The following is a 26,463-nucleotide window of genomic DNA, read 5'->3' on the forward strand; positions in this document are numbered from 1 at the left end:
AGAATTCACAATTCACAAAAATAAGATATGGAATAAAATTTGCTCTCAGAATTTATATGAAGTAAATAAATCAACACAATATATATTTTTTTCATCTCTTTTTTTTACATGTGCAGATGATACAGCTTCATGTTATGGAAAAATCATGAGACAGATTTCTAGGAATGCAATGCCTCATAACACATGGGGGGGGGGGGGGTCAGGTCACCTGTGTTCCTTAGAAATACATAATTATATGACAAGCTTGAGGCCACTGAATTTCAGCAGTCTCTTCCAGTTTATGCTCTACATGAGCATCCTTCAAATGTAACAGCATATTCTTTCACTCCTTTCTCCCTCATGCATTTATCTCATTTTTCTATTGCTATTCTGCTTGTGGTAGGAAGTTTCACATTCCAACCACTCTCTGGTTAAAGATGCATTTTCTGAATTCCATTTAGGATTCCTAACTTTGGAACTATGGTTACCATCTTATTGTTATGATCCCCCAGCTTTGGATTCTCATACAAATGAGCACTTTTGCTATGTCTGCCCTAACAATAATATTCTTGTTCATACCCTAGTGTTTACAAAGGGTTAACAATGGACTAAAGCTCAATAACACACAAGCTTCATTGCACCTCTTCAGGTATGTCCAGAGTTTTGTTTTACAGCAATGTTGAAACTAAGATTCTCAAAATGGTAGTCTATCTTTACTAGTAAAGAACAAACTAATTATCAACATAAAAATCCTGCAAACAATTCTGGATGGGGAGGAAAGACAGCAAGCACCATAGTTGGCACAAGTAAGAGTAGAGTTACTAAATTCATCAACCAAACATACAAAAAATATACAAACTGCTCTTTACAATGCTGCTTACAGTACATATCAGCACAATTAACAGACTCTGTAGTTTGGGTTATAACTATTCTACAAGTAAACAATGCCTAGTTAGAATTAAGGTCACATGATTTGTGGTGTTGTCTGACAGGAATTATCTTGTATTGCAGGGTTAAAATCATAGAAGCAGAGCTCAGACTGCTTTGGCCCATCTCATCCATGCCAACTGTGATGCCCATCTATGCTCATCCCATTTGCCTGCATCCCTCTACACCTTTCCTATTCAAGCACCTGTCCAAAAGGCCTTTTAAAATGCCGTAACTGTATTTGCCTCCACTGACTCCTGACAGCTTGTTCCAGATATTTACCACTGTGTGGAAAAAATAACCCTCAGATCTCCAGAAATATTGCTGGATCCAGTAGTTTGGTAATATTGTAAAAACATAAATTAATTCCGGAAATTTACATAATAAAAAACAAATCAGCAAAGTCCCAGCTTAGACCTATATAACAGTACAGCACAGAAACAGGCCCTTCAGCCCATGATGTCTGTGCTGACTATGATGCCAAATTAAAACCAAACTCAGTTGCCTGTACGTGATCCATATCCCTCCATGCTAATGTGTCTGTCTAAATGCCACTATTGTGTCTACTTCTACCACCACTCTGGTACCCATGATCTGTGATCAGTCAAAGAATCACAGCCATGATAATTAGCCTCAGCCTTGCTTGAGGGAGCTAAGAGGTTGTTGCTGAGTGGAATCAGGTCAAGTTCCCAAACAGAAATATGGATGTTAGGCAGATGAGGACAGACCGACTCACTTACTGCCAATAAAAAAGTTCTTTTTCAGAAGCTGCATCATTCCCACATTGACATCACTCACAATTAAGGGTTCCACATGACTAATAACAACTAAGGTTAAATACCAGTGACAACTGCATAACTGCACTCAATAGTAGAAAAAAACTGGCAAGTTTAAAAATAAGTGAAAGCTATTCGTGATGTTACCTAAAATAAGATGGAGTTTTGTATCTGTCTGGAAAGCATAATGTAATGTGACAAGGAAAGGTGACTGTCGAATATGTTCCAACACTTGACGCTCTGTCCTGGTGTGTTCTGCAGTCTTTGCTTTTTGAACTATTGTTGCCTTTTTCAGAACCTTCATGGCAAAAAGTTTTCCGGTGTCATGGCCGCTGATTTTTCTCACAAGAAACACTTTTCCATAAGCTGGAAACAGAATAAAAGGCATCAAGGTTAAGGACATATAATCAATTAACACTTCAGTTAAAATACTATCTGATAGAAAAGCAACACAAATGACACCACCTAATGAACCAATTGACAATAATTCTCCCAGTTAAAGCAGCCCCTTACACCAAAACATTAGAAATTTTAAACACTTTCTAACTATTGCTGGAAGAAAATGCTGCAACACGTTTCAACTACTTTTCATCAGAAGTACTTCCACATCAATGGAAGGATCATCTCCAAAAGGTTTCCACAGCTAAGCTTCTTCCTTGGGTTACTGTGTGTTCCTAGAGTTCTTTAACCAATGTTTCTTTTGAGAAAGTAATTTTTATTCCTCATCCTCATTCCATTCCACTCCACACAATGTCTTAACTGAAACAAAAGATGTGCTGACCATTAAATTTTTCTGACAAAATATATACTACATCCATACTAAGTGATGTAACTAATTTGGCACAAATTGATGGAATCTCAATTGGATTTAAAGTCAGACAGTAAATGGGAATTCAATGCTCCACAAAATCAGAAAAGCCTTAAAAATGAGCAAGATATCAGGATGTTCTCAAAATGTTTTCATCCCATCACTCCAAATATCTAAGCTCTATTGTATGGAAACTTCCAACCTAAGCTACTCTCCCTTTCTCTTGCTGTCCATCTCTTCCCTTAAAATCCAATTCTTTGACCGAGCATTTGGTCATTTCTCCTAATAACTCATCCTTTGGATCAATTCACTTGCTTGATTGCTTCTCTGCAGAGTACCACGAGACACTAAAAGTTCTACTTTGAAGTTGTTGCCAGTTTTGATGCATAACCTGAGACAAAGGAGAAATACAAAAGCAACCAAACACTATGAAATCTACAGTGATGAATTACATCATTAACCAACCAGGACAAGAAAGCCTAAAATCATACCACACAGGAGAGCATTCAGTCCATCCACTCACTCCTGCACAAGGCAGGCCAAGTCAATCAAATTCCCATGCCTTGCACCCTTAGCCCTGTAAATTATCTTGTGCCTTTCTGATCCCCTTTTTAAAGCCCTCTATTCAATTACCTACACTTGTCATGATCCTGTGCACCCAAATCAAATCGTTCTAACCTTTTTTGCTCCAAGGAATTTGTCCCCAAGGGATAAATTTGTCCCGGTGAGGCAAAGAAGGAATAGCAGGGTGATGGAACCGTGGGTGACGAGAGAGGTGGAACAAGAAGGCAGCATACATAAGGTGTAAGCAGCAAGTGTCATGAACCAGCAACAAAAGAAACACACTGAGCATGATTCAGTGTTAAAAACTATTTTATTAATCACTACTTATGACAATACGTAAAATAAAAGTAAAAATGTTAGTATGTTAGAATTCAAAAATGTTAAACCTTGAACGTTAACCCCAAAACTAAACTCTTCGTGTGTGTGTGACAAAGTCCCAAACTCCACGTTCAGGAATGGTTCTTTAAGTTCAGTTCCACAAGCCATAAGGTGAAACATGAGTAAGGGCTTCTTCAACAACCACCGTTGTCAGAAGATAAGACGTAGACGTAGAAAAACAGAGAGAGTAAATATGAAATCCAGATGTTCCACGATGGAACCCAAACGACACTCCAGTGTTTACTCAGTAGTGACTTCCTCACCCCGAAAAGCATCCAAATCATGGTCGTCCACACACAAATACCTGTTTCCTTCTACAGGTCAGCAACAAAGTGAACTCCACCAGATTACTTCCAACTTCCATACATGGATTTCAGTGGCAAACACAGTTATAGTTTCTCATCCATCGATAGATAAAACTAGCAGGCTGGTGTCTCTCTCCCTTCTCTCTCTCCTTCTTCTCCTGACTTCTTCAACAACGTCATTATGTCCTTTATCTTCTATTGACGTAAGCACGCCACACACACAAACTCTCTATCTTACAGGGACATTCACTGAGTCCGTAACACAAGGATCAGACAGGGCTCGTGAGGAATACAGAGTAGCAAGGAAGGAACTTAAGAAAGGGCTGAGGAGATTGAGAAGGGGACATGAAAAGGCTTTGGTGAGTAGGGTTAAGGAGAATCCCAAGGCTTTTTTCTCATACATGAAGAGCAGAAGGATGGCTAGAGTAAAGGTAGGTCCGATTAAAGACAAAGGTGGGAAGATGTACCTGGAAGCTGTGGAAGTGGGTGAGGTTCTCAATGAATACTCTTCAGTATTCACCAAGGAGAGGCATCTTGATGACGCTGAGGACAGTGTTGGTAAGGGTAATGGTCTAGAGTCTGCAGATATCAAGAGAGAGGATGTGTTGGAGCTGTTAGAAAATATTAGGACAGATAAGTCCCCGGGGCCTGACGGAATATTCCCCAGGCTGCTCCGTGAGGCAAGGGAGGAGATTGCTGAACCATTGGTTTGGATCTTTGAGTCCTCGTTGTCCACGGGGATGGCACCGGAGGATTGGAGGGTGGCAAATGTTGTTCCCTTGTTCAAAAAAGGTAGTAGGGATAGTCCAGGGAATTACAGACCAATGAGCCTTACGTCTGTGGTGGGTAAGCTGTTAGAAAGGATTCTAAGAGATAGGATCTATGAGCATTTAGAGAATCATGGACTGATTAGCGACAGCCAGCATGGCTTTGTGAAGGGAAGGTCTTGCCTCACTAGCCTGATAGGCTTCTTTGAGGTGGTTATCAGGAAGATTGATGAGGGTAGTGCAGTGGATGTGGTCTACATGGATTTTAGTAAGGCATTTGAATAAGGTTCCACATGGTAGGCTTCTTCAGAAGGTCGAAGGCCAAGGGATCCAGGGAGGCTTGGCAGTGTGGATTCAGAATTGGCTTGCCTGTAGAAAGCAGAGGGTTGTGGTGGACGGAGTGCATTCGGATTGGAGGGCTGTGACTAGTGGTGTCCCACAGGGATCGGTTCGGGGACCTCTACTTTTTGTGATATTTATAGATGACTTAGATGAGGGTGTGGAAGGGTGGGTTAGCAAGTTTGCAGACGACACAAAGGTTGGTGGTGTTGTAGATAGTGTGGAGGGCTGTCGAAGCTTACAGAGGGATATTGATAGGATGCAGAGCCGGGCTGACAAGTGGCAGATGGAGTTCAATCCAGAGAAGTGTGAGGTCGTACACTTTGGAAGGACAAACTCTAAGGCGGAGTACAAGGTAAATGGCAAGATTCTGGGTAGTGTGGAGGAGCAGAGGGATCTGGGGGTTCATATCCACAGATCACTGAAAGTTGCCTCACCAGGTAGATAGGGTAGTTAAGAAAGTTTATGGAATGTTAGCTTTCATAAGTTGTGGGATCGAGTTTAAGAGCCGCGAAGTAATGATGCAGCTTTACAAAACTCTGGTTAGGCCACACTTGGAGTACTGTGTCCAGTTCTGGTTGCCTCATTATAGGAAGGATGTGGAGGCGTTGGAGAGGGTGCAGAGGAGATTTACCAGGATGCTGCCTGGATTAAAGAGTATGAACTATGAGGAGAGACTAAAGGAACTAGGGCTTTACTCATTGGAGAGGAGGACGATGAGGGGAGACATGATAGAGGTATACAAGATATTGAGAGGAATAGATAGAGTGGACAGCCAGCACCTCTTTCCCAGGGCACCAATGCTCAAAACAAGAGGGCATGGCTTTAAGGTAATGGGTGGGAAGTTCAAGGGAGACGTCAGAGGGAGGTTTTTCACCCAGAGAGTGGTCGGTGCATGGAATGCACTGCTGGGGGTGGTGGTAGAAGCTGATATGTTGGGCAAGTTCAAGAGATTGTTAGATAAGCATATGGAGGAATTTAAGTGTTATGGACTCAGTGAAAGTCCCTTTAAGATAGAGAGTGTGTGTGTATGTGTGTGTGGGGCGTGGTTACGTCAATAGAAGATAAAGGATGTAATGACGTTGTGGAAGAAGTTAGAAGGAGGAGGAGAGCGCGAGAGAGAGACACCAGCCTGCTAGTTTTCTCTATCGATGGATGAGAAACAATAACTGTGTCTGCCACTGAAATCCATGTATGGAAGTTGGAAGTAAACCGGTGGAGTTCACTTTGTTGCTGACCTGTAGAAGGAAACAGGTATTTGTGTGGACGACCACGATTCAGATGCTTTTCGGGGTGAGGAAGTCACTACCGAGTAAACACTGAAGTGTCGCTTGGGTTCCATCGTGGAACATTTGGATTTCGTATGTACTCTCTCTCTGTTTTTCTACATCTACGTCTTACCTTCAGACGACGGTGGTTGTTGAAGAAGCCCTTGCTCATGTTTCACCTTATGACTTGCGGAACTGAACTTTAAGAACCATTCCGGAACTTGGAGTTTGGGACTTTGTTACACACACACACGACGAGTTTAGTTTTGGGGTTAACGTTCGAGGTTTAACATTTTTGAATTCTAACATACTAACATTTTTACTTTTATTTTACGTATTATCATAAGTAGTGATTAATAAAATAGTTTTTAACACTGAATCATGCTCAGTGTGTTTCTTTTGTTGGTGGTTCGTGACATAAGATAGAGGGATATGTGGGAGGAAGGGGTTAGATAGTCTTAGATGTGGTTTGAAGGGCAGCACAACATGGTGGGCCGAAGGGCCTGTATTGTTCTATGGAAAACAAATGCAGCTTCTTCCCCACCCCAACCTTAGAGCTGAAGTTCCCTCATCCCGGGAACCATTCTAACAAATCTTTTCTTCACCCTCGCTTGGATCTTCACATCCTTCCAAAGTGTGACGACAAAAATTGGACCAGTTATGCCTTAACCAGTATTTTATTAAAATTAAACTTAATCTACTTGCTTGTTTATGCTTATGCTATGTATGAATCCCAGGATACCAAACTTATTACTAAATGCTATCTTAACATGTCCTGACACATTCCAGGGTAAAAATTTGCACTAATCTTTGATTCTCTGATCCTAAACATCCTTCAGAACTGCCATTTACCTTGTAAGGTTTCTGAACATTCTTTTGGCCAAGAATATATTTTATAATTCTCAACGTTAAGGTTCTTATCCCACTTGTTTCCACATTCTGCTTGTAGCCATGTCTCGAATTTGTGTGGGGCGAAAAGTGACAAGGAGGGTGGGGGGGGAGCGGGGGAAGAGCAGCAGCGAGAGAGAGAGAAATCAGGAAGAATAACAAATTAATCTGTTTAAAAACAGCTTAAAATATTTTAGCATGCACTGCATTATTGGAATCTTTAAAACCTTATTTTCAGATTTCCCAACATTTGGCTTTTGTTTAAAAAGACATTCTTCAAACATCTTAATCTCCACATATTCCTCCTACTATTCAACTTCACCTTTAGAGTCGAGTTACAGAGCACAGCAACAGGTGCTTCAGCCCCCTACATCCCTACTTGCATCGTGCATCCATCTAAACTAATCCCATTTTCCCTCTCGCATCCTCGTCTGCTCTACACCCCACCACATTTCCAGACCCCCACCTACACAAGAGGTAACAGTGTAACAGATTACCAACCAGCATGACTTTGGCATCTGGACAAAAAACATCTTTAAGAGACAGTGCCTCAAGGCGGCAGCATCCATCATTAAGGACCCTCACCATCCAGGATACGCGTTCTTCACATTACTACCATCAGGGAGGTAGTACAAGAGTCTGAAAACCCACAGTCAACATTTTAGGAACAGCTTCTTCCCCTCTGCCATCAGATTTCTGAATGGTCCATGAACACTACCTTGTTATTCCCCTTTTGCACTATTTATTTCTGTAATTTGTAGTAATTTTTTTTAGGTCTTTGCACTGATTTGCTGCCGGAAAACAACAAATTTCATGACATAGGTCAGTAATAATAAACCGGATTCTTAAACAACAATGCTTGAGGGAAACCCACATGGTCACAGGGAGAACATACAAACTCCACAGAGATAGCACTCAAGGTTAGCACTGAACCTGGGTATCTGGAGCTGAGAGGCAGTAGCACTAGCTGCTAAACCACTGTACCTCTCACTGTTTTACTGTTTTTATTTCTTTTTCAATTCTGTATTTTCAGTTAAGTCAGCAGGACTGAAGTAGAAGAATTGGTAAAGCAAATTAGCCCACCAGAGAACTCCAATCCCATTAAGGCAGGAAGGGTCAAACTTGTTCACCAAGAACTGTCAGCTCTAAGTTGCACAAAGAATACAGAGTGAACTGGTATATTAATAATAGATACATTTATAAATGTAGAGCTGTGGGTGAATTCAGCCTCACTTGAGACTTGGGTTTGTGAAAAAAACAAGAAAAAAAATTCTATATACAACTGCTAATTAGTGAAGAAAGCAGGAATTTTGTTTGCTCTACGTTTGAACAGATTGAGAATACAAAGAGAGAACAGTTTGAGGAGGTACTAAAAAAAGGGATTTATATTTCTGCTGTGAAAGTATTTTGCTGAGCAGGATAAACAACAGCTGTGGATGAGGAAGCAACAAGGTTATAGGAATGTTGACTTTTTAAAAGCTTCATGCTGAGCCGTCTTTTTTTTAAAAAAAAGGATAATGGGTTAAATATCATGCCACGAATAGAGCCCAATTCTGAAGCAGTGAGAATAACTTGCATTTACATAGCAACTTCAACACAGCAAAACATCAAGGCATTTTTGCAGATGCATCACCTAGGCTTCTACATTGAAATGACTCCAGCATGTGTTTAATTCTTGTTGGGACATAAAACCAATTTAAGCTGTCAACAGTCATGGAGCTCCAAGTAACAATCAATGTTTTTTTTTGCATAGGCAAGTGGCTTGACAACTTTAGCTTTCAGCTACTTTCTTCGAGGAGTATTTTACAAACCTTGTTTTAGTAATTTGAGACCATTTGCAAAGCAGTTCCTAGTTATTCCCACACAAGTGCGGCAGGAACCTGTAAAATTGTAATTCAGGTGCATAGTGCCGCACACAAATAAAGGATGAAAGCAACTGTGGAAGGACTACCCAATCAGCTTTTCAAAATAAAAAAATAGCCCATATTATTTTTTCTGTAATCACAAGTATGACAGCAATGCTGCAAGTGTACAACCCAAGAAAAGCTCCTGGTATGGCACCAAAGATTTTATATACACTTCTTTATAGGATGTGGACATTTCTTGTTAAGTTGGCATTTATCATCTATCCCTAAATGCCTTTGATGAAGCAGTTAAAAGTCAACCACATTGGTGGTCCCAGTCAAATATAGGCCAGACTACAGGATATTAGCAAACCAGGTGAGTTTTATAGTTACCATTACTGATATTAGCCTTTTTTTTTAAATTTCAGAGTTAGTTATTTATATTTAATTTCCCCAACAGCTGTGATTTTTCTACATCAAAAGGTGCAGGCCTTTGAACACTTGTTTAGTAATTTAGTCACTTAGTCACTATGTCATTGTACCCATGTTAAATATTATACACAAGCAAAGAACAAAAGGAAATCCTGAATATTAACCTCATAGTCCACCCTGTAATGAAAACAGAGCCAAAAGGACAATGGGGAAAAATGTCACTTTCTGAAGGAAACTAAAGTCGGGTCCAGCAGCTCACCATTACTATTTCAGAACAGACAATGGCATTCCCCACACCCCACCTAACCAAACCCCAAAGAAACCATCATCCTAATTAGGCAATATAATCAGCAGAGCAAACCAACCAAGAACAATTCAGGATACCCAGATATAGCCCTACCTAAAATCAAGAAGGCAACCTCAAAAGACCAAATGGTAACTACAAGCAAAGCCACAAACACCCAAAATTAACCCAAGCCCAAATGATGCCAGATCTTGTTAGATTTTTTTTTTAGAAAGTGCACCTGGTGCTGCTTCTGACATGTTTTTCCTATACTGATTGCCATCAAGTCTAGTGAATTAACCCTGGTACAATGTCAGAGTGATGCAAGGTTATAGACTGATGCAGAAAACCAAAGTGTGGCTGATGGTCTGCAGGGCCTTGCAGATGCCTAGTTTCAAGCTGCCAAATCAGTTCTAAATCTATCCCAATTGGCACAATGGTGGTGCCACACAACATTAAGGCCAGCTTTTTTTTTTGTAGTGTGAAGGACCGTGTCAAGTACTAAGAGTACGTGTTATTTAGCGGCAACAACTCAATACCAGAAAGGAATTTATTTTTTGAAAGGTGGTTATCTGAAAATACTGAACTCAGTATCAAGTCTGGAAGACCCAACAAAACAGAGTACGAGTGGGGTGGAGAATCAACATACAGGCAACTAGAAGCACAGGACCATGATAGCAGACAGAATGGAGGTGTCCCATAAACAAGTCACTCTGCCTTCAGTCTCCTACACTGTTCCAACAAAATTTAACGTTGAGGAATAGCAACTTATTTACCAACTGGGCATGCAAGTGCCTTCCAGATAGTAAGCAATGCCAATATTCAGAGACACAAGAGACTGCAGATGCTAGTATCTGGAATAACACATGCTGGAGGAATTCAACGGGTCAGGAAGCATCTATGGAGGGAAATGGACAGTGGCCCTTTCAGGTTAAGGCTGAGGGGAGGTAGCCAGTATAAAAAGGTGGAGGGAAGCGATGGAGCAAGAACTAGCAGGTGATAGGTGAATCCAGGTGAGGAGGGATAGGCAATTTGGGGGTGAGGGAGAGTGGGAATAGTGCCAAAAGGCTGGGAGGTGATAGGTGGGAGTAATAAAGGGCTCAATTCCTTTATCTTCAGCCATCTCCTCCCAGCTTCTAGCGCTATTTCCTCTCCCGTCCCCATCTGCCCATCACCCCTCCTCATCTGGATCCACCTATCACCTGCCAACTCTTGCTCCATCCCTTCCCTCCAGCTTTTATATTGTTTTTTTTTAGTCCAGATGAAGATTCTCAATCTGAGACGTCAACTGTCCATTTCCATCCATAGTTGCTGCCTGACCTGCAGGGTTCCTCCAGCATCTTGTGTGTAATGCCAACATTCAGTCTATTTACCTCCTATAATTTCAGATAATTATTCTTTCTTTGCATCCTCCAGACTGACTATGTTATTCACTGCAGGTCTTGTTTACAAAGAGGTTAAATTCTTAGAATCCTTTATGTGAAAATTTATATTACTACAGTAAGCTAATAACTTTCACAGGGAATTCCTGTTGCCATGAATATTTAGAAGTCAGAAACTAGTCAATCTCCTCCCATAAGGATTCAATAAATCAAAAGCAAACCACGCATGTTTTGACAAGTTGAAACACAAACTGAAGCTTAAAAGTCATTCATCCAATGCCTGTTGCTGCCGAACAAATAAAACTGCCGCAACCAGAAACAGAAATGCTGGAAGAACCCAGCCAATCAAACAGCATCTATGGGAAGAGAAACTGTTTTGGGCCAAGGATCCTTCCTCAGAACTGGGGAAGAGTGGAGGGTTTAAAGTTTTCAAAGCAGAGTTTGCAGGAGGAGCGAAGTGTAAGACAAAAGAATGATAGGCTGAGGCAGATTAAGTGACAAGGAGCACTCTTGGATGCAAGGCATTTTAAAGAAACATGGTGAGAAGTGGACATAAGCATGATATACAGAAAACTATGAGAGTGCAGTTTACCAGAAGCTGGAAAATTCATTATTCATTCCAGAAGGTTGCAAAATGCCTTGACAAGATGCTGTTCTTCTAGTTTACGTTGGGTATAGAAGCCACAGTCAGATAGGTTGGATTGACAATTAAATAGCATGCAACAGGAAGCTCAGAATCACCCCTGCAGATTGAATGCAGGTGGTCCTCAGAATGATCGTCCAATCAGCACTTGGTTTCTCCGTTGTAGAAGCAGCCACATTATGAACAGAGAAAGCAGTATGCTAGAAGTGTAGGTGAATCATTGCTTCACCTGGAATGACTGTTTGGGTCCCTGGATAGTGGGTAGGGAAGAGGTGAATGGACAAGTGTTGCATCTCCTCTGGTTACATGGGAAAGTGCCATGGGGTGGGGACGGAGAGTGGATCAGGGAGCCACAAAGCCAGTGGTCCCTGCGAAATGCAGGAAGTGGAGGAGAGGGGAAGATGTGGCTGGTGGTAGGATCATGTTGAAGCTGACAAAAATTGTAGAGTACAAAACATTGAATACGAAGGCTGTTGTGATGAAAGGCAAGTGCCAGGGGAATTCAGATTTGCAGCATCTGCAGTTTTTCCACTTTGGATTTCTGCATTTTTACTCCAGCAGCTAACATCTTGTCTGAAATGAAGAATCCACTTCCCCTGTGCTTCAAAAGCCTTAGCATTTTGCTGTCAACATTTAAGAGTTGCCATAATTTGTTGCATTTAGTAGCTCACACCTGGCAAATGAAGACCCATCTTCCATGAAACTGTTGAGACAGTCACAATCCTATGAATAGCCAAAACATGCAAGTACCTGAAATTTTGTTTGTCTTTTACCACACATTTCCAAACTGATCAACTCCTGTCCCTGGCCTACTTCATACCAAATCCACACTCAAAACACATCCAGTGCAGTACACTGTTACAACAACTTCAACATCCATATTTTAGCACTGCCTCTGGACAGGTTGACTGAAGTGAGAATTAACTCTGCACTCAAACACGATGTGTGTGTTTAATTTTGCCAGTTAAAATTCCACATGTTGTAGTGACATTAAAAAAATCTGCTGGAGGAACTCAGCAGGTCGAGCAGCATCTGTGGAAGGAAAGGATTTGCCGATGTTTTGGGTCGAAATCCTGCATCAGGACAGAGTTCCTCCATCAGATTGCTGATGCTGGAATGAGGAGCAACAAACAATCTAGTGTCTCCACATGTGCAGTGTATATTAATGGCTTCAGTACTGCATATTCCACCTCTGGGGAATAAGGTGGCTCCTTATTCCCGTCTTTGCCCCAAATTATTCAGCCTCTAGCAGCAAGCTACAGTATCATTCAAAGGGTTAATGCTGAACCAGCACATTTAAACTTATCAAATGGTAAGAGAAGATTTTCTTTTAAAAACCACAATGCCCCAAAGTAAAGGCATGAGTTGTAAGCACATTGTAAATTTGGTGGCCAATGCTTGGTGTGAATTTCTTTCTTTTCAATAAAGGATAATGCTTAAAACAAAGTGGAAGAACTAGTACTAGCATAGAACACTATCAAACCTCAGGACATCCCTTCGTAGTTTACAAATAACTAATTTTTGAAGTCCAGTCATTTTTTATTTAGCATCTTTCCTTAAAAGCACTAATCAGTATATTGTAAATTTCTTGTATGTCCCATTTTCTCCTCATACTCCTACTATTGTTTGAATAAATCCAAACAAAATATTTCAGATCCTTCTGCAATAAAGTTAGTCGCTGCTATTGAAATCCACATCAGTGCTGTACAAAATTGATGAAACTAACATTTTTCACTTACCCCCAGTTCCAAGGACCTTTAATAGTTCAAAGTTTTCAATCCCAACTTTTTCTGCATGTCCTGTTAAATTAGCTGTAAAATAATACAATAGCATTAGCTACAAATCAATATGTGAAAATGGACTCTCATGCTATCACCTCAAAATAACAGAACCACCAACACCCCACAAGCTAGCTCATCTGGACTAAGCACGCAACTTCCATAATTATAGCCTTCAGCAATACACTTTTTAAAGGAGTGCAGTACCACTTGTTACAAACAGGACACTTATGCCCAAATGGTACGATTAAAATTCACAAGCTGGCAGATCAGTTATACAACATTTAGAAATCCACACCATATAAAATTTAATTTTTCATTGTAGCAAGGAGAAAATCCTGCTGGATTTTACCCCATAAATAATCCAGCTCACATTATAAATATAATGTGGCAAGATTCAGAAGCACAGGCTGATTTATAACACATCAATTGCTCCGAATTATCACTGTACTCTTCACTTACATAACCACTGGAAAATATTCAACTGCTTCTCTCATAGGTCAAAGTTGGTATCATCTATAAACCAAATCTTTGGCCTGCGTCCTTTGAACTCCAAGCTTCGTATTAGTTTCCAAGATTTTTTTTTAAAATCAATATCAAGTCAAGCCTATAGTTGAATTAGTTGGGCAGAGGAAAAACATTTGCAAAGTCCAAAAGATACAGTTTTCAATTTTAACAACACTAATAATGTGCCAGTGGAAGAACACTATTTGAAATCTGTAACCTGAAGAGAAAACTTAACACTTATTCACAAAGCAAAATGGATTCATAAATTACTTTGGATGGTTCTCAGAAATAAGTAAAGTGTTAATCCAATCAGAGACAAGAAATTCTGCAGATGCTGGAATTTGGAGCAATACACAAAGTGCTGGAGGAACTCAGCAGGTCAGGCTGCATCCATAGAGGGAAATAAATAGTCGATGATTTGGGCTGAGACCCTTCATCAGGACTGGAAAGGAAGAGGGCAGAAGCCAGAATAAGAAGTTTGGGGGGTGGGGGGGGGGGGGGGGGAGGAGGAGAAGCACACACAGGCAGGGGACAGGTGAGTTCAGGTGATAGGCGAGTCCAGATGAGAAGGCTAAGGAAGGTAGGTGGGGGAGGGGAAGAAGATGTAATGAGCTGAGAGGTGATAGGTTGAAGAGGCAAAGGGCTGAAGGAGGAAGAGTCTAGTACGAGAGGACAGTGGACCATGGAATAAAGGATGGAGGAGGGGAAGAGAGGAGACGGGCAGGTCATCAAGGTGGGAGAAGGGAACAACAGGAATAAGGAAGACAAAAGAGTGGGGGGGGGGGGGGGGGGGAGAATGGGTAGGGTTACCAGAAGTTAAAGAAATCAGTGTTGAAGCAAATCAGGTTGGAAACTCCCAAGGCGGAAAATGAGGGGTTGTTCCTCCAACCTGCGTCTGGCCTCAACTGAAGTGGGTAGTCACTGGGAGGATCCAATGGCTAGCTGAGCAGAAATTGTTTAAATTTGAACTCTTAGCATGTTTAGTTGATTGATCTCAGTCACTTCAGCACACTATAGTGATCTTCTGTACACAAAAAATTAAATTAGGAAAAGATAAATACAAATAAAAATAAAATCAAGACAGTAAAACTTCCTATTCCTGATCACTATGCAAATGTGACTGTTGATGTCAGATAAGAACATGACAGATTTGCCAGTAATAACCCTTCTGGGTAAAAAGCTTCATAGCACTCACTTTTAAAGGCTTATATACAAAATAGCTAATTGAGGGAGACATTAATCTGACCAACTGCTTCATATTAAAAATGGGAGGAGGAAGATCTTAAAAACAAGAAAAAATGTGCAAAAACATTAATGAATTGTAGATTTCCTTATAGGCAGCTGAACTATTTTTTATTTTCCATTTTCCAACAAATAGCTTAAGAAAAAATACATTTTCAATGATTCCATCAAAATTTGGGGCAAGATTTTGTTGGAGTGGAGGTTCTGATACTGATATGGTGGCTTACTAGAAGTCCAAGCTGATCACAACTCCATCACGGGCACAACCCTCCCCACCATCGAAAACATCTTCAAGAGGCGGTGCCTCAAGACGGCAGCATCCATCACAAAGGACCCTCACCACCCGGGTCGTGCCCTCTTCACATTACTATCATTGGGGAGGAGGTACAGAAGCCTGAAGACCCACACTCAATGTTTCAGGAACAGCTTCTTCCCCTCTGCCATCGGATTTCTGACTGGTCTATGAGCACTACCTCATTATCCCTCTTTTGCACTATTTATTTTTTTTGTAACTTATAGTAATTTCTGTCTGTCTTGCACTGTACTGCTACTGCAAAACAACAAATTTCACAATATGTGTCAGTGATAATAAACTCGATTCTGATTCACAAGATCTTAAACCTCGGTGAATAGAAAGTACAGTGTATTCTCTTAACTGCATAAAAAGAACAAAAGATAGAAGAGGAATATCAACATTTTTTAAAAATATATGAAGAGTAAAAGAGAGACACGGGTTGATATAGGACCAATTGAAAACAGTGCCGGAGAGATTATAATGGATAACAAAGAGATGGCAGAGGAACTAAATGAGTATTTTGCATCGGTCTTCACTGTGGAGGACATCAGCAATATACCTAATAGTCAGTGTCTCAGGGGATAGAACTGAGTTCAGTCAAGATTACTAGAGAGAAGGTGCTCGGGAAGCTAAATGGACCAAAGACAGATAAATCTCCCGGACCGGATGAAGTGCACCCTCAGGTTCTGAAGGAGGTGGCTTTAGAGATTGTGGAGGCATTGGTGATAATTTTCCAGGTATCAATCGACTTTGGCATGATTCCGGAGGACTGGAGGGTAGCAAATGTAGTTCCACTGTATAAGAAAGGTGGGAGGCAGCATAAGGGAAATTTACAGACCTATTAGTCTGACGTCGGTGGTTGGAAAGTTGTTGGAATCGATCCTCAAGGATGAGGTTATGGAAGTCCTAGAGGTGCAAGGCAAGATAGGTCCAAGCCAGCATGGTTTCATGAAGGGAAGATCCTGCCTGACCAACCAACCCAATTTTTAGAGGAAATCTCAGGTAGAGTGGATAAGGGAGAGGCTGTGGATGTTGTGTATTTAGACTTTCAAAAGGCCTTCGACAAGGTGCCGCACAAGAGGCTGATTAATAAGATGAGAGCTCATGGAATTACAGGTAGGATATTAGAATGGGTGGAGCATTGGCTGGTAGGCAGAAAGCAAAGGGTGGGAATAAAGGGATCCTGTTCTGGTTGGCTGCCGGTTACCAGTGGTGTTCCGCAGGGGTCGGTGTTGGGGCCACTTCTTTTTACATTGTACATCAATGATTTGGATTATGGAGTAAATGGTTTTGTAGCTAAGTTTGCAGACGACACCAAGATAGGTGGAGGAGTAGGGAGTATTGAAGAAACAGGAAGGTTGCAGAGAGACATAGTTTAGGAGTATGGGCAAAGAAATGGCAGATGAGATTCAATGTTGAGAAATGTGCGGTTGTACACTTTGGTAGAAGAAATAAATGGGCAGATTATTATCTAGATGGGGAGAAAATTCAAAGTACAGAAGTGGAAAGGGACTTGGGGGTCCTCGTGCAGGATACCCTAAAGGTTAACCACCAGGTCGGATCGGTGGTAAAGAAAGCGAATGCTATGATGGCATTCATTGGAGAGGTATAATGTATAAAAGTAAGGAAGTGTTGATGAAGCTCTATGGGGCACTGGTGAGGCCTCATTTGGAATACTGTGTGCAGTTTTGAGCCCCTTATCTTGGGTTCAGAAGAGATTTACGAGGATGATTCCCGGAATGAAAGGGCTTACATATGATGAGCGTTTGTCAGCTCTTGGAATGTACTCACTGGAGTACAGAAGAATGAGAGGGGACCTCATAGAAACATTTCTAATGTTGAAAGGACTGGACAGAGTAGATGTGGTTAAGCTGTTTCCCTTGGTGGGTGAGTCCAGGACTAGAGGGCATAGTCTTAGAATTAGAGGGTACCCATTTAAAACAGAAATGAGAAGTTTCTTTAGCCAGAGGGTAGTGAATTTATGGAATTCTTTGCCACATACAGCTGTGGAGGCTTGATCATTGGGGACGTTTAAGGAGGAGATTGATAGGTATCTAATTAGTCAAGGTATCAAGGGATATGGGGATAAGGCCAGAAATTGGGGCTAGATAGGAATAGTTTTAGTTTAGCTCATGGAGCAGACTCGATGAGCCAAATGGCCTACTTCTGCTCCTTTGTCTTGTGATCTTGTGAACATGCTAGTCATCAATGACCAGAAACCTAAATGAAATAACCACATAGAATGCCACAAGACAGGTCAGACGTTGGCTATCCTGTGGCATGACTCATCTCCCTACCTGCCTGAATGAGAGCAGTTCCAATAGCATCTAGGAAAAAGCAGACCACTTGAATGGCACTCCATCCACTACCCCAAACATTCACTTCCTCTACCACTAGCATACCATGGCTATAGTGTGTGCCATCTACAAAATGCATTGCAGAGACTCGCCAAGGATTCTTCAAGAGCTCTTCCCAAATCTGTGTGCTCTACACTGAGAACACAGAGGACTAAAAGGTCTATAGGGGCATTCTCACCTGCAAGTACCCTTTAAGTTGCAGTAGTGCAGTTAGTAAAGCCATGGCTTCACATTTCTGGAAACCTGGTTCATTTCTGGCTGCCAGTGTGGAGTTTGCTTGATCCCTGTGATTGTGCAGATGCTGTGGTTTCATCTGACATCTCAAAAAAAAAATGTGTGGGTTGATAGGTTAATTTTCTGCTGTAAATTGCCCTTAGTGTGTAGATGGGGTTAGAATCTGGGAGAGAGATGGGAACGGGGGAAAAATAAAATGGGATAAGTATAAATAATTACTTGATGGTTAACACCGATGCAGTGGGCTGAAAGGCCTGTTTCCCTGCTGTATAATTCTAATTATCAAGACTTGGAAATATATCACCATAATCCTGGGACTCCTTACCCTATCACCATAGGAGTACCTTCATCTGGCAGAATACAGCTGGTCAGCAGCACACCAACACCTTAAGATCAAGTAGAGGAAGGCACTACAAGATGACCTTTCCAGAAATATCCACATCTTGCAAATGAATAAAAGTAGGATGAAATACAATGAAATGAGGAACAAGAGAACAAACTAGATGTGGAGAGAAGATAAAAACAAGAAAAAAATTGTATAGTTTAAAATTTCTCCCACTGTTTTACTGCATTTGGAAATAAGACCCAACAATTTAAATTATTCCCCATCCAGGCCAGAGAGATCGATTGGTATTGCAATAATTATGTTAATCATGCACCTCATGTTTCACCAATGAGTTTAAATAGTGTACGAATGCAGCAATCTCTTAAGGGCAAGGGACAGTTTGGACAAGACTAAAAGCAGAGCGAAATAAATCAACAAGCAAATTCTGAAGATGCATCTCAATCTCTACATTTCCTGAATTTACTGGCCAATTAGTACCTTAATGATGTTAACATGGCCATTACTTTACTAAGATTTAGTCCCTTATCTTTTAAAAGAACAGAAAGAGGCACTTTTAATACCACAGCTGCAGTATATTTAATTACTTACTCTGACAACATGTTGACTTCAGAATTTCCACCTGTATTGCACTCAGACATTCAATTGTCTTAGTACTGCAACTACTTATGTGATCAAAGTATATTACTTCAATCCCTCCTTTTGCTTCAAGGCAATTTTTTTTAAACTCAAAACATAATTGGTCTTTACATACCAACTATTCATTTGCTGATAGATATGCTGTGCAGAATGCAAATATTTTGTTTCAGATCCATAGATTTATGATTTCCCACTGCAGCACAAACATAACAATGACCAGAATACTCAGCTGTGGAACAGACCGATAATCAGGGTAGCACTTTGACTGAACCTTGAGATTCTGGTTCTCTCATTGTGTATTTGGAGATCTAGTCTTCCAGACAGATGGCAAAGGAACATGCAAACTGCCGAAGTTAGTTTAATGTTTCGAGATGCAAATTGTAAATCTGTATGGTTTACATTTGAACATACCAATAGATCCAAGCTGTTTGCTATTCTTTTGATAGTAGGAAGATTGGTACATTAGCAAACCACCAGGTCCAGGAAGATCAGGAGGAAAAAAAACATAATAAATAACAGATAACCCCCAACTCAAGCTTTAAAAGTCTCAAGACTGAAAGACTTCTTTTCAAAAGATAAGCATTTCCATGACTTTAGAGGAATTTTTCAGGGGGCACACAGCAATGAATTTTAACTCTGAAGTTGTAGACAGTAGAAGAACACAAAAGATGGTATGTTTGCCACTTAGGAAGAGAAGGAAGTTGAGCATAGAAATTACCTAGGCAGAAGTTTCAATTCAGATCTCACTTCAAGTCAAGAGTAATACAGCAGGGAAACAGGCCCTTCGGCCCAACTCGTCTACATCACCTATGGTGCCCACCAAGTTAGTCCCATTTGCCTGTGTTTGGCCCATATCCCTCTAAATCCCTAACTAATGTACTAATCCAAAGGCCTTTTAAATGTTATTGTACCTGCCTCATCCACTTCCACTGGTAGCTCATTCCATGTACACACCACCCTTTGCATGAAGCAGCTGCCCCTCAGCTCCGTTTTAAACCTCTCACCTTAAACCTATGCCCTCTAGATATTAGCTCCTATTCCCTCAGAAAAAGACTATGCATTCACCTCATCTATATCCTTCATGACTTTATACACCTCTAGAAGGTCACCCCTCAATCTCCTACATTCCGAGGAATAAAATCCTGGCCTGCCCAACCTCTCCCTATAACTCAGGCCCTCAAGTCCTGGCAGAATCCTTGTAAATCTTCTATGCACCCTTTCCAGTTTAATGATATCTTTCCTATAACAGGGCGACCAAAACTGCACACAATACACCAAGTGTGGTCTCACCAATGTCTATACAATAACTTCCAGTTATTGATTTATTAACAAGCAAACTCGATTGCAGCAGGAATGCAAACACTTTAGCAATGATCTGATGTCTGACTACTAATTTCAATAAAAAAAATTGAAATATTTAATACTTATGGAAATCTAACATTGAGATGCACCTTCACATGCACTAGCAAGTACAATAACATTTAAAAGATATTTACACTATTTTTGTAACTTATTGTGATTTTTTGTCTTTGTCTTGCACTGTACTGCTGCCACAAAAGAGACTTCAAGATGCATAATAAGTGATAATAAACCAGATTCTGAAGGTTTAAGAGGGATGTGATCCAAATGCAGACAAGTGGGACTAGCTTAGATGGGCATCTTGGTCGGCATAGACGAGTTGGGCTAAAGTTCACGTGTGTGCTATGACTGTCTATTTTTTGGTTTTACAAGTATGCTTGTTAAATTTGAAGGAAAAGAAATATTATGTTTTCTTTAGATGCAATGATTAATGAATACTTGGAGATGGACTTTCTCAACCTCCAAAAATAGAGTTGATTTCTGTTGCCAAGCTCAAAAATAGGTATGGATAAAAACTGCCCAGAACCTTTTACTAAACCTTTTTTGAAATTGAAATGGTGAAGTTGTGAATTACTGTCATTATAGATTTTAATGCTGGTCTCACAATGGTTTCTTTAAAATGTTAAATTCTGCACTTTGAATACTTCAGTACTCAATTATTTGATTTAGAATTCAGAAATGCTGTTTTAAGACCCTCAATTTTCAATCTATAAAAATATTGCAAATTCATCGATCATGGTAAATCAGAAATGGAGCTGGTTCTACAGAAAAACAAAGGCTTGTATTTACATGCTGGATTTTAAAACTGGTGCATGTCCCAATAAATTTTCCAGCTAATTTGGTACACTTAAAGTGTAGTCATCATTGTACTATTGGAAATGCAGCAGCCAATTTATATACAAAAGATCTCACAAACATAAACAAAACAACCAACCCCATCAAGTCCACAAGCAAACTACGACACAAGATGAGATTTCTTTATTAGTCACACGTACTTCGAAACACACAGTGAAATGGATCTTTCGCATAGAATGTGCTGTGGTCAGCCTGCAAGTGTCACCACTCTTCCAGTGCCAACATAGCATGCCCACAACTTCCTAACCCGTACGTCTTTGGAACGTGGGAGGAAACCGGAGCACCTGGAGGAAACCCACGCAGTCACGGGGAAAATGTACAAACTCCTTACAGACAGCGGCTAGAATTTAACCCTGTAATAGTGTTACGTTAACCACTACACTACCATGCCTGCCCTAATGAGAGCATTGTATCCGCAGGAGCTGCTGAGAGTCAAATGTGTAAACTGCAGCCTGCCGTGACTCGGATTCGAACTAAGGTTGCTGCGGCCACAACGCAGAGGACTAACCACTATACGATCACGGCCACACACTTCAGCTGTCACCCAAAATCTGGAATAGAAAGAGAATGCTGCAAATCTTCAGTAAAATCAGTCAGCATCTGTAGAGAAACAGAGGTGGTGTTTCAGTGCACTAACCTTTTATCTGTGACAATGTATTCTTAATTCTAATATAAAGTTCAGATAAGGAAAGTTAAGTTGCAGAGAAAGGAGGAAGCAACAGATAACACAAAAAGGGATTGATATGCAGAAACATAATTCATGAAAATTTAATTTTGTCACTAGATATTAATTTCTTTCAAGTGACCCCAGAAACTCACTTTTCAATACCAACTGTCTGACTTGGGAGACTAACTTTCTTCTCTATTATTCTATCTGCCCCTTCCTGATTTCCATCTCCCTTTTCTCTGATATTGTTCTTGATTTATTATTGTCACATGTACGAAGATACAGCAAAAAGCTTTTATTTGCAATGCCATCCAGACAGATCATGTCACACAAGTATACTGAGGTAGTAAGAAGAAAAACAAAACGCAGGGTATAGTGTTGCAGTTACAGAGAGAGTGCACTGCAGGTAGGCAAATAAAGTGCAAGAAATATGACTTGGGAGATCAAGAGTTCATCTGTTAGTGTACGAGAGGTCCATTTAAGAGTCTGATAACAGCAGGATAGAACAGTATGTGCTCTAAACCTTCAGTTCTGATGAAAGGTCACCTACCTGAAATGTGAACTCTCTCTATGGATGCTGCCTGCTCTGTTGAACATTTCCAGCCCTTTCTAGTTTTAAGACCACATTCCTTTTAAGAATGAGTTGTCACAAGGACATAATGAGAACCAATAGTCCTGCTCTTCAAATACTTCATATCCACCTTTTATTAACAAGTTCAAAGATAAAATCAAAAACTGCACTCGTGCATTTAGGAACCATTTGCTTTGCTGTTAATCTGTGTGGGAGATGTTTAACACAATGTTCAGCATGATAAGCACACACATGTACAGAAATACAAAAACATCTTTTCCATCATCACTTATGAAATATAGATTCTGGTCTCCCTGTGTTGTGAAAAGAGTTTCTGCTTAGCACAGGTAAAATAAGGATGATTTGGGGCAAGGTGGATAAACTGCCAGGGCTCCTATCCTAGATAGAGTTAATGCCTTTTCCAAAAGGAAGTTTATTCAATAATCTGGTTCTCATCATCATCACAAATACTAATCAATATCTGAAGTTAATGGTGAATTGAACAGATAAAACTAGTTTGGCACGGTCAATCACAATCAATGCCAGAAAGTTGTATAAAATTAGTTGAAAGGGCCGCTTAGCATAGATGGTAGGTTCTTTGCGTATATAAAAAAAAACTGAAGCAGGTAAATATTAACTACCTAATTTCATAAGCACAACTGCAAGAACGAGAGAGAAAGGGAGCTTTGTCACCCAACATCATATCACTGATGTTAATCCAGCTTCCACAGTTTTATAATTGTATTACTGCACTGAAATTAATATAGTCACACAATTATTGAATGAGACAGCATGTATGGGGACTATTCAGCCCTCATACTGAGAGATAGCCAATTAATTCTGTTCCTATGCTCTCTCCCCCCTTAGCCCTATAACTTTTCCATGAAACAGTTTATTAGTAAAAATATAGTTGTGCTCAGAAATTAGCATGATCTTCATTCAAAATACCAAGGACATCCTTACATTCACTGGCAATATTTACAATACGTCAACACGACATTGGTTCCTCACCAAACAATCTACCAGTTGAATGTCTGAAAGGTAATCTTGTAATAATTTCTTTCCAGAAATACTTTGAAAATATACAGTAACTCCATCAAGACAGATCATTAGCTTAATATTGTGAATGAAGTTATTCAACACATTCACTTACAATGTGCTAATGTCACTGACATTTCATTCCCAAATATTACAGTGAAATGTTTGAGAGGCTGTTACACAGGGTTCAGCTCCAGTATTCAGTGGCAACAGGACCCTCATCTTTCGCATTGAGCTTTTGCAATGGCTACACTAAGTTTCAGTCTGACCCTCAGCACATAATCCTGCACCTTGGAACATGTCAGTTGTAGCATTCATTTGCGGATATATCCTTGTACTAAAAGACCAATAGGTTTCCGGCAGACCATGGTGCATCTTTCACCAAGCTATCTTCCAGCAGCAGTCCAATGTTTGTCCCAGGATGTGCCCCTGGGAACATGTAGAGTACAAAGTCACAGCTGCTCAGATGAACGCTGACAAAAACACCTCTGCATCTTCTAACAGGCCTTTTTGGCAAACACACAGTCCACAAGGAAGTGGATGATCGTCTCATCCAAACCACAGCCACCCTGAGCACAGCGCACAGTGGCTCTGCGAGGACGGCCTGATGGCAAGAATCCTTTTCAACACCAGTCAAGCAAGGTCTTGGCACTTGTTTGAAAGTTGTGGTGATGACATATTCTGCCAAATGACTTCGACAATCTGCTCAGGAAATTATCCAATAAGATCCACTGTCTCCTCCTCATGTAGTGCCTCCATGACTTTCCATGCTGACCACTGCTTGACTGACTTGTGGTCTAAAAAGGTAATTTTCTGTAGAATCTTTTCTATTGCACATACTGACATTTGATGTTTGCATAACCAAGCCCCATGCACACCTTGATGTAGCTACATACAAAGGTGACCATCAGGCTGGGGGCTATGTAGGGCATGTTTCTACCCCCATTTCCCCAAGACCTGTACATCACTCCCCTATGGACAAGATCCATTTTTGATCTCTAGATGAAATGGAAGTTGTCAGCTGATTGATGCCATGCAGGATGGGGCATGGAGTACACTGAAGTCACATATAGCAACACCAAGAACACCTCAAGTGATTATCCTTGAGCAGGTTTGTGACCCAAAATGTAGTCAATTCCACCCTCCGAGTTCCTCCAGCAGATTGTTTGTTGCTCCAGATTAAGAGCACCTGCAGTCTTGTCTCTCCATGACCAGGTTCCTTTTCCACGGAGAGCAAGCTGAGCTCTCACATTCCCAACTTCTGTTTCATCTTGGTTACTTACTCCAACCAATACTTCCCAGCACATTCAGGTGATCAGACCTGACAGTGAAGGGAACAAAGAATCAGTCAGAACAAGTACCAAAGAACATGGCCTTGCTTTTACTACAAATAACTCTGACCAACAAATCCAACTGGAGGCTTTGACTTGTGGCCCCACTGCCTGGGATGATCACCACTCCTATGCCTTTGTCTACTTTGATAGATTTAGAAAAAGGCTCAATACAACAAACAAAGACAGAGGAGAAAGGGAGACCTTTCTTGACTCCAGAACGGCTCAGTAAGTTCTTTCTCCCCACCCATTAACAAGGACTGCACCACTAATGCTTATGTGGAGCAGCTGTATCCAATTATGGAATCTCTCCCCAAAGCCCATCCATCATGTACAATATCTTCTATTAAAGACCTTCTCCTGGTTCAAGATGACCAGACAAATTCTGGGAAGCTGTGCTGACTGTGGCCTTCCAATTTAAAGGCGGGCAGAGAAGAATTTGCAGGTCCTTAATGTGCCCAGCTGCAAAGACGTACCGAGCAGTCCTCTTTCTTCCTTTTTTTGGAAGAAGCAAGAGTACATCTCATCCTTCTGCATAGAGTGGACTCTGGATTGGACAATAATCTTGGAGGAATCCAGATCAAAGAGGGAGGCTTGCTAGCTCTTTGCCAGTTCCTTCTCCACATTCACTCCCACCATCTGCAAGAGGAGCATAGAGTTTTCTGGAGTTAATGCAATTTTCTCCGACTCTCTTTCATTTTCTGAGCACCCTTCAGGAAGAACCTCTCGACATTCACCTTTGTTTCCTACCAGTGCAGGGAGTCAGAAGGGTTTTACAATTCTCCAACCTGTGTGCAATCCCTTTTAAGTTCCTTAACATCTTCTAGGTCAGCAGTTTGACATTCATGCTACCCTTCTGATTTTTCTGTAGGTAATAACCCACCAAGAGGCAGTAGTCAGAAACAGAGGAAGTCTCTATGGGACCATACTGAGCCATATGGCCTTGACCATGTATGGTGCTGCAGTGCTCCATATGTAGGGTTAACATCTTTTGCCAATTTCATCAGGATTCTGGAGGTGACATCCACTTTGCTGTTGGTCAAGGTTAGCTTATAAATTTTCTCTCTCTCCAAGTACTCACCCAGTTCTCTTTTGAATGTGACTAATCAAAGCATTTCCATCATACTTTTAGGCAATGCATTTCAGATAACAACAGCTACATTAAAATTAAATCTTCATGTCACCTTTAACTTTTTTGCCATTCACCTTAAATTTGTGTCCTCCAGTTACCAACCCTTCAACCAGGTGGAACAGTATTTCTTTACTCTGTGGAGGGAAATATACAGTTGACTTTGAGTCGAGACCCTTTCTCTGAAATGTTGACTGTTCCACAGATTCTGCCAGACCCACCGAGTTCTTCCAGCCATTTGTTTTTGCTCCAGGTTCCAGCATCTGTCAGTCTCGTCTCTTCAATGTTTTACATAGATTTTGTTTAACATCCTGCTTTACTTCACATCTGTTTACAAAAGCATAGGCGAGTTAATCATTTAGTTAACCTGTCTGGCTACATTTAAAGATTCATGCATGCAACCTCCTCCTCATGCATCCACTATAAAATTGCTTGTATTGTCTTTCATTTTTCCTCTCAAAATATATCACTTCATACCATTCTACATATACCTCCCTGCTATTTTCAAGCAAATGTCATTAAGTATTATTCTGAA

At 40.7% G+C, this 26,463-nt stretch overlaps 1 protein-coding gene across 4 annotated transcripts in view; it reads right to left on the reverse strand.

Annotated features, from left to right (window-relative positions):
* The window catches only part of rps6ka5 (ribosomal protein S6 kinase, polypeptide 5), a 212,242-nt gene that overhangs the window by 124,615 nt on the left and 61,164 nt on the right, over positions 1-26,463 (reverse strand). The window contains exons 1-4 of one of the 4 annotated variants that reach the window (XM_052017944.1): positions 26,006-26,139; positions 25,276-25,438; positions 13,323-13,394; positions 1,830-2,048 (exon numbers count right to left, since the gene is read on the reverse strand). In XM_052017944.1, the coding sequence (XP_051873904.1) occupies positions 1,830-2,048; positions 13,323-13,394; positions 25,276-25,336 (352 nt within the window). In that variant the 5' untranslated portion in view covers positions 25,337-25,438; positions 26,006-26,139. The other 3 variants (XM_052017963.1, XM_052017973.1, XM_052017953.1) reach the window with 3 other exon arrangements.

Source organism: Pristis pectinata, chromosome 1 (assembly GCF_009764475.1).
Source record: "Pristis pectinata isolate sPriPec2 chromosome 1, sPriPec2.1.pri, whole genome shotgun sequence".
NCBI lineage: Eukaryota > Metazoa > Chordata > Chondrichthyes > Rhinopristiformes > Pristidae > Pristis > Pristis pectinata.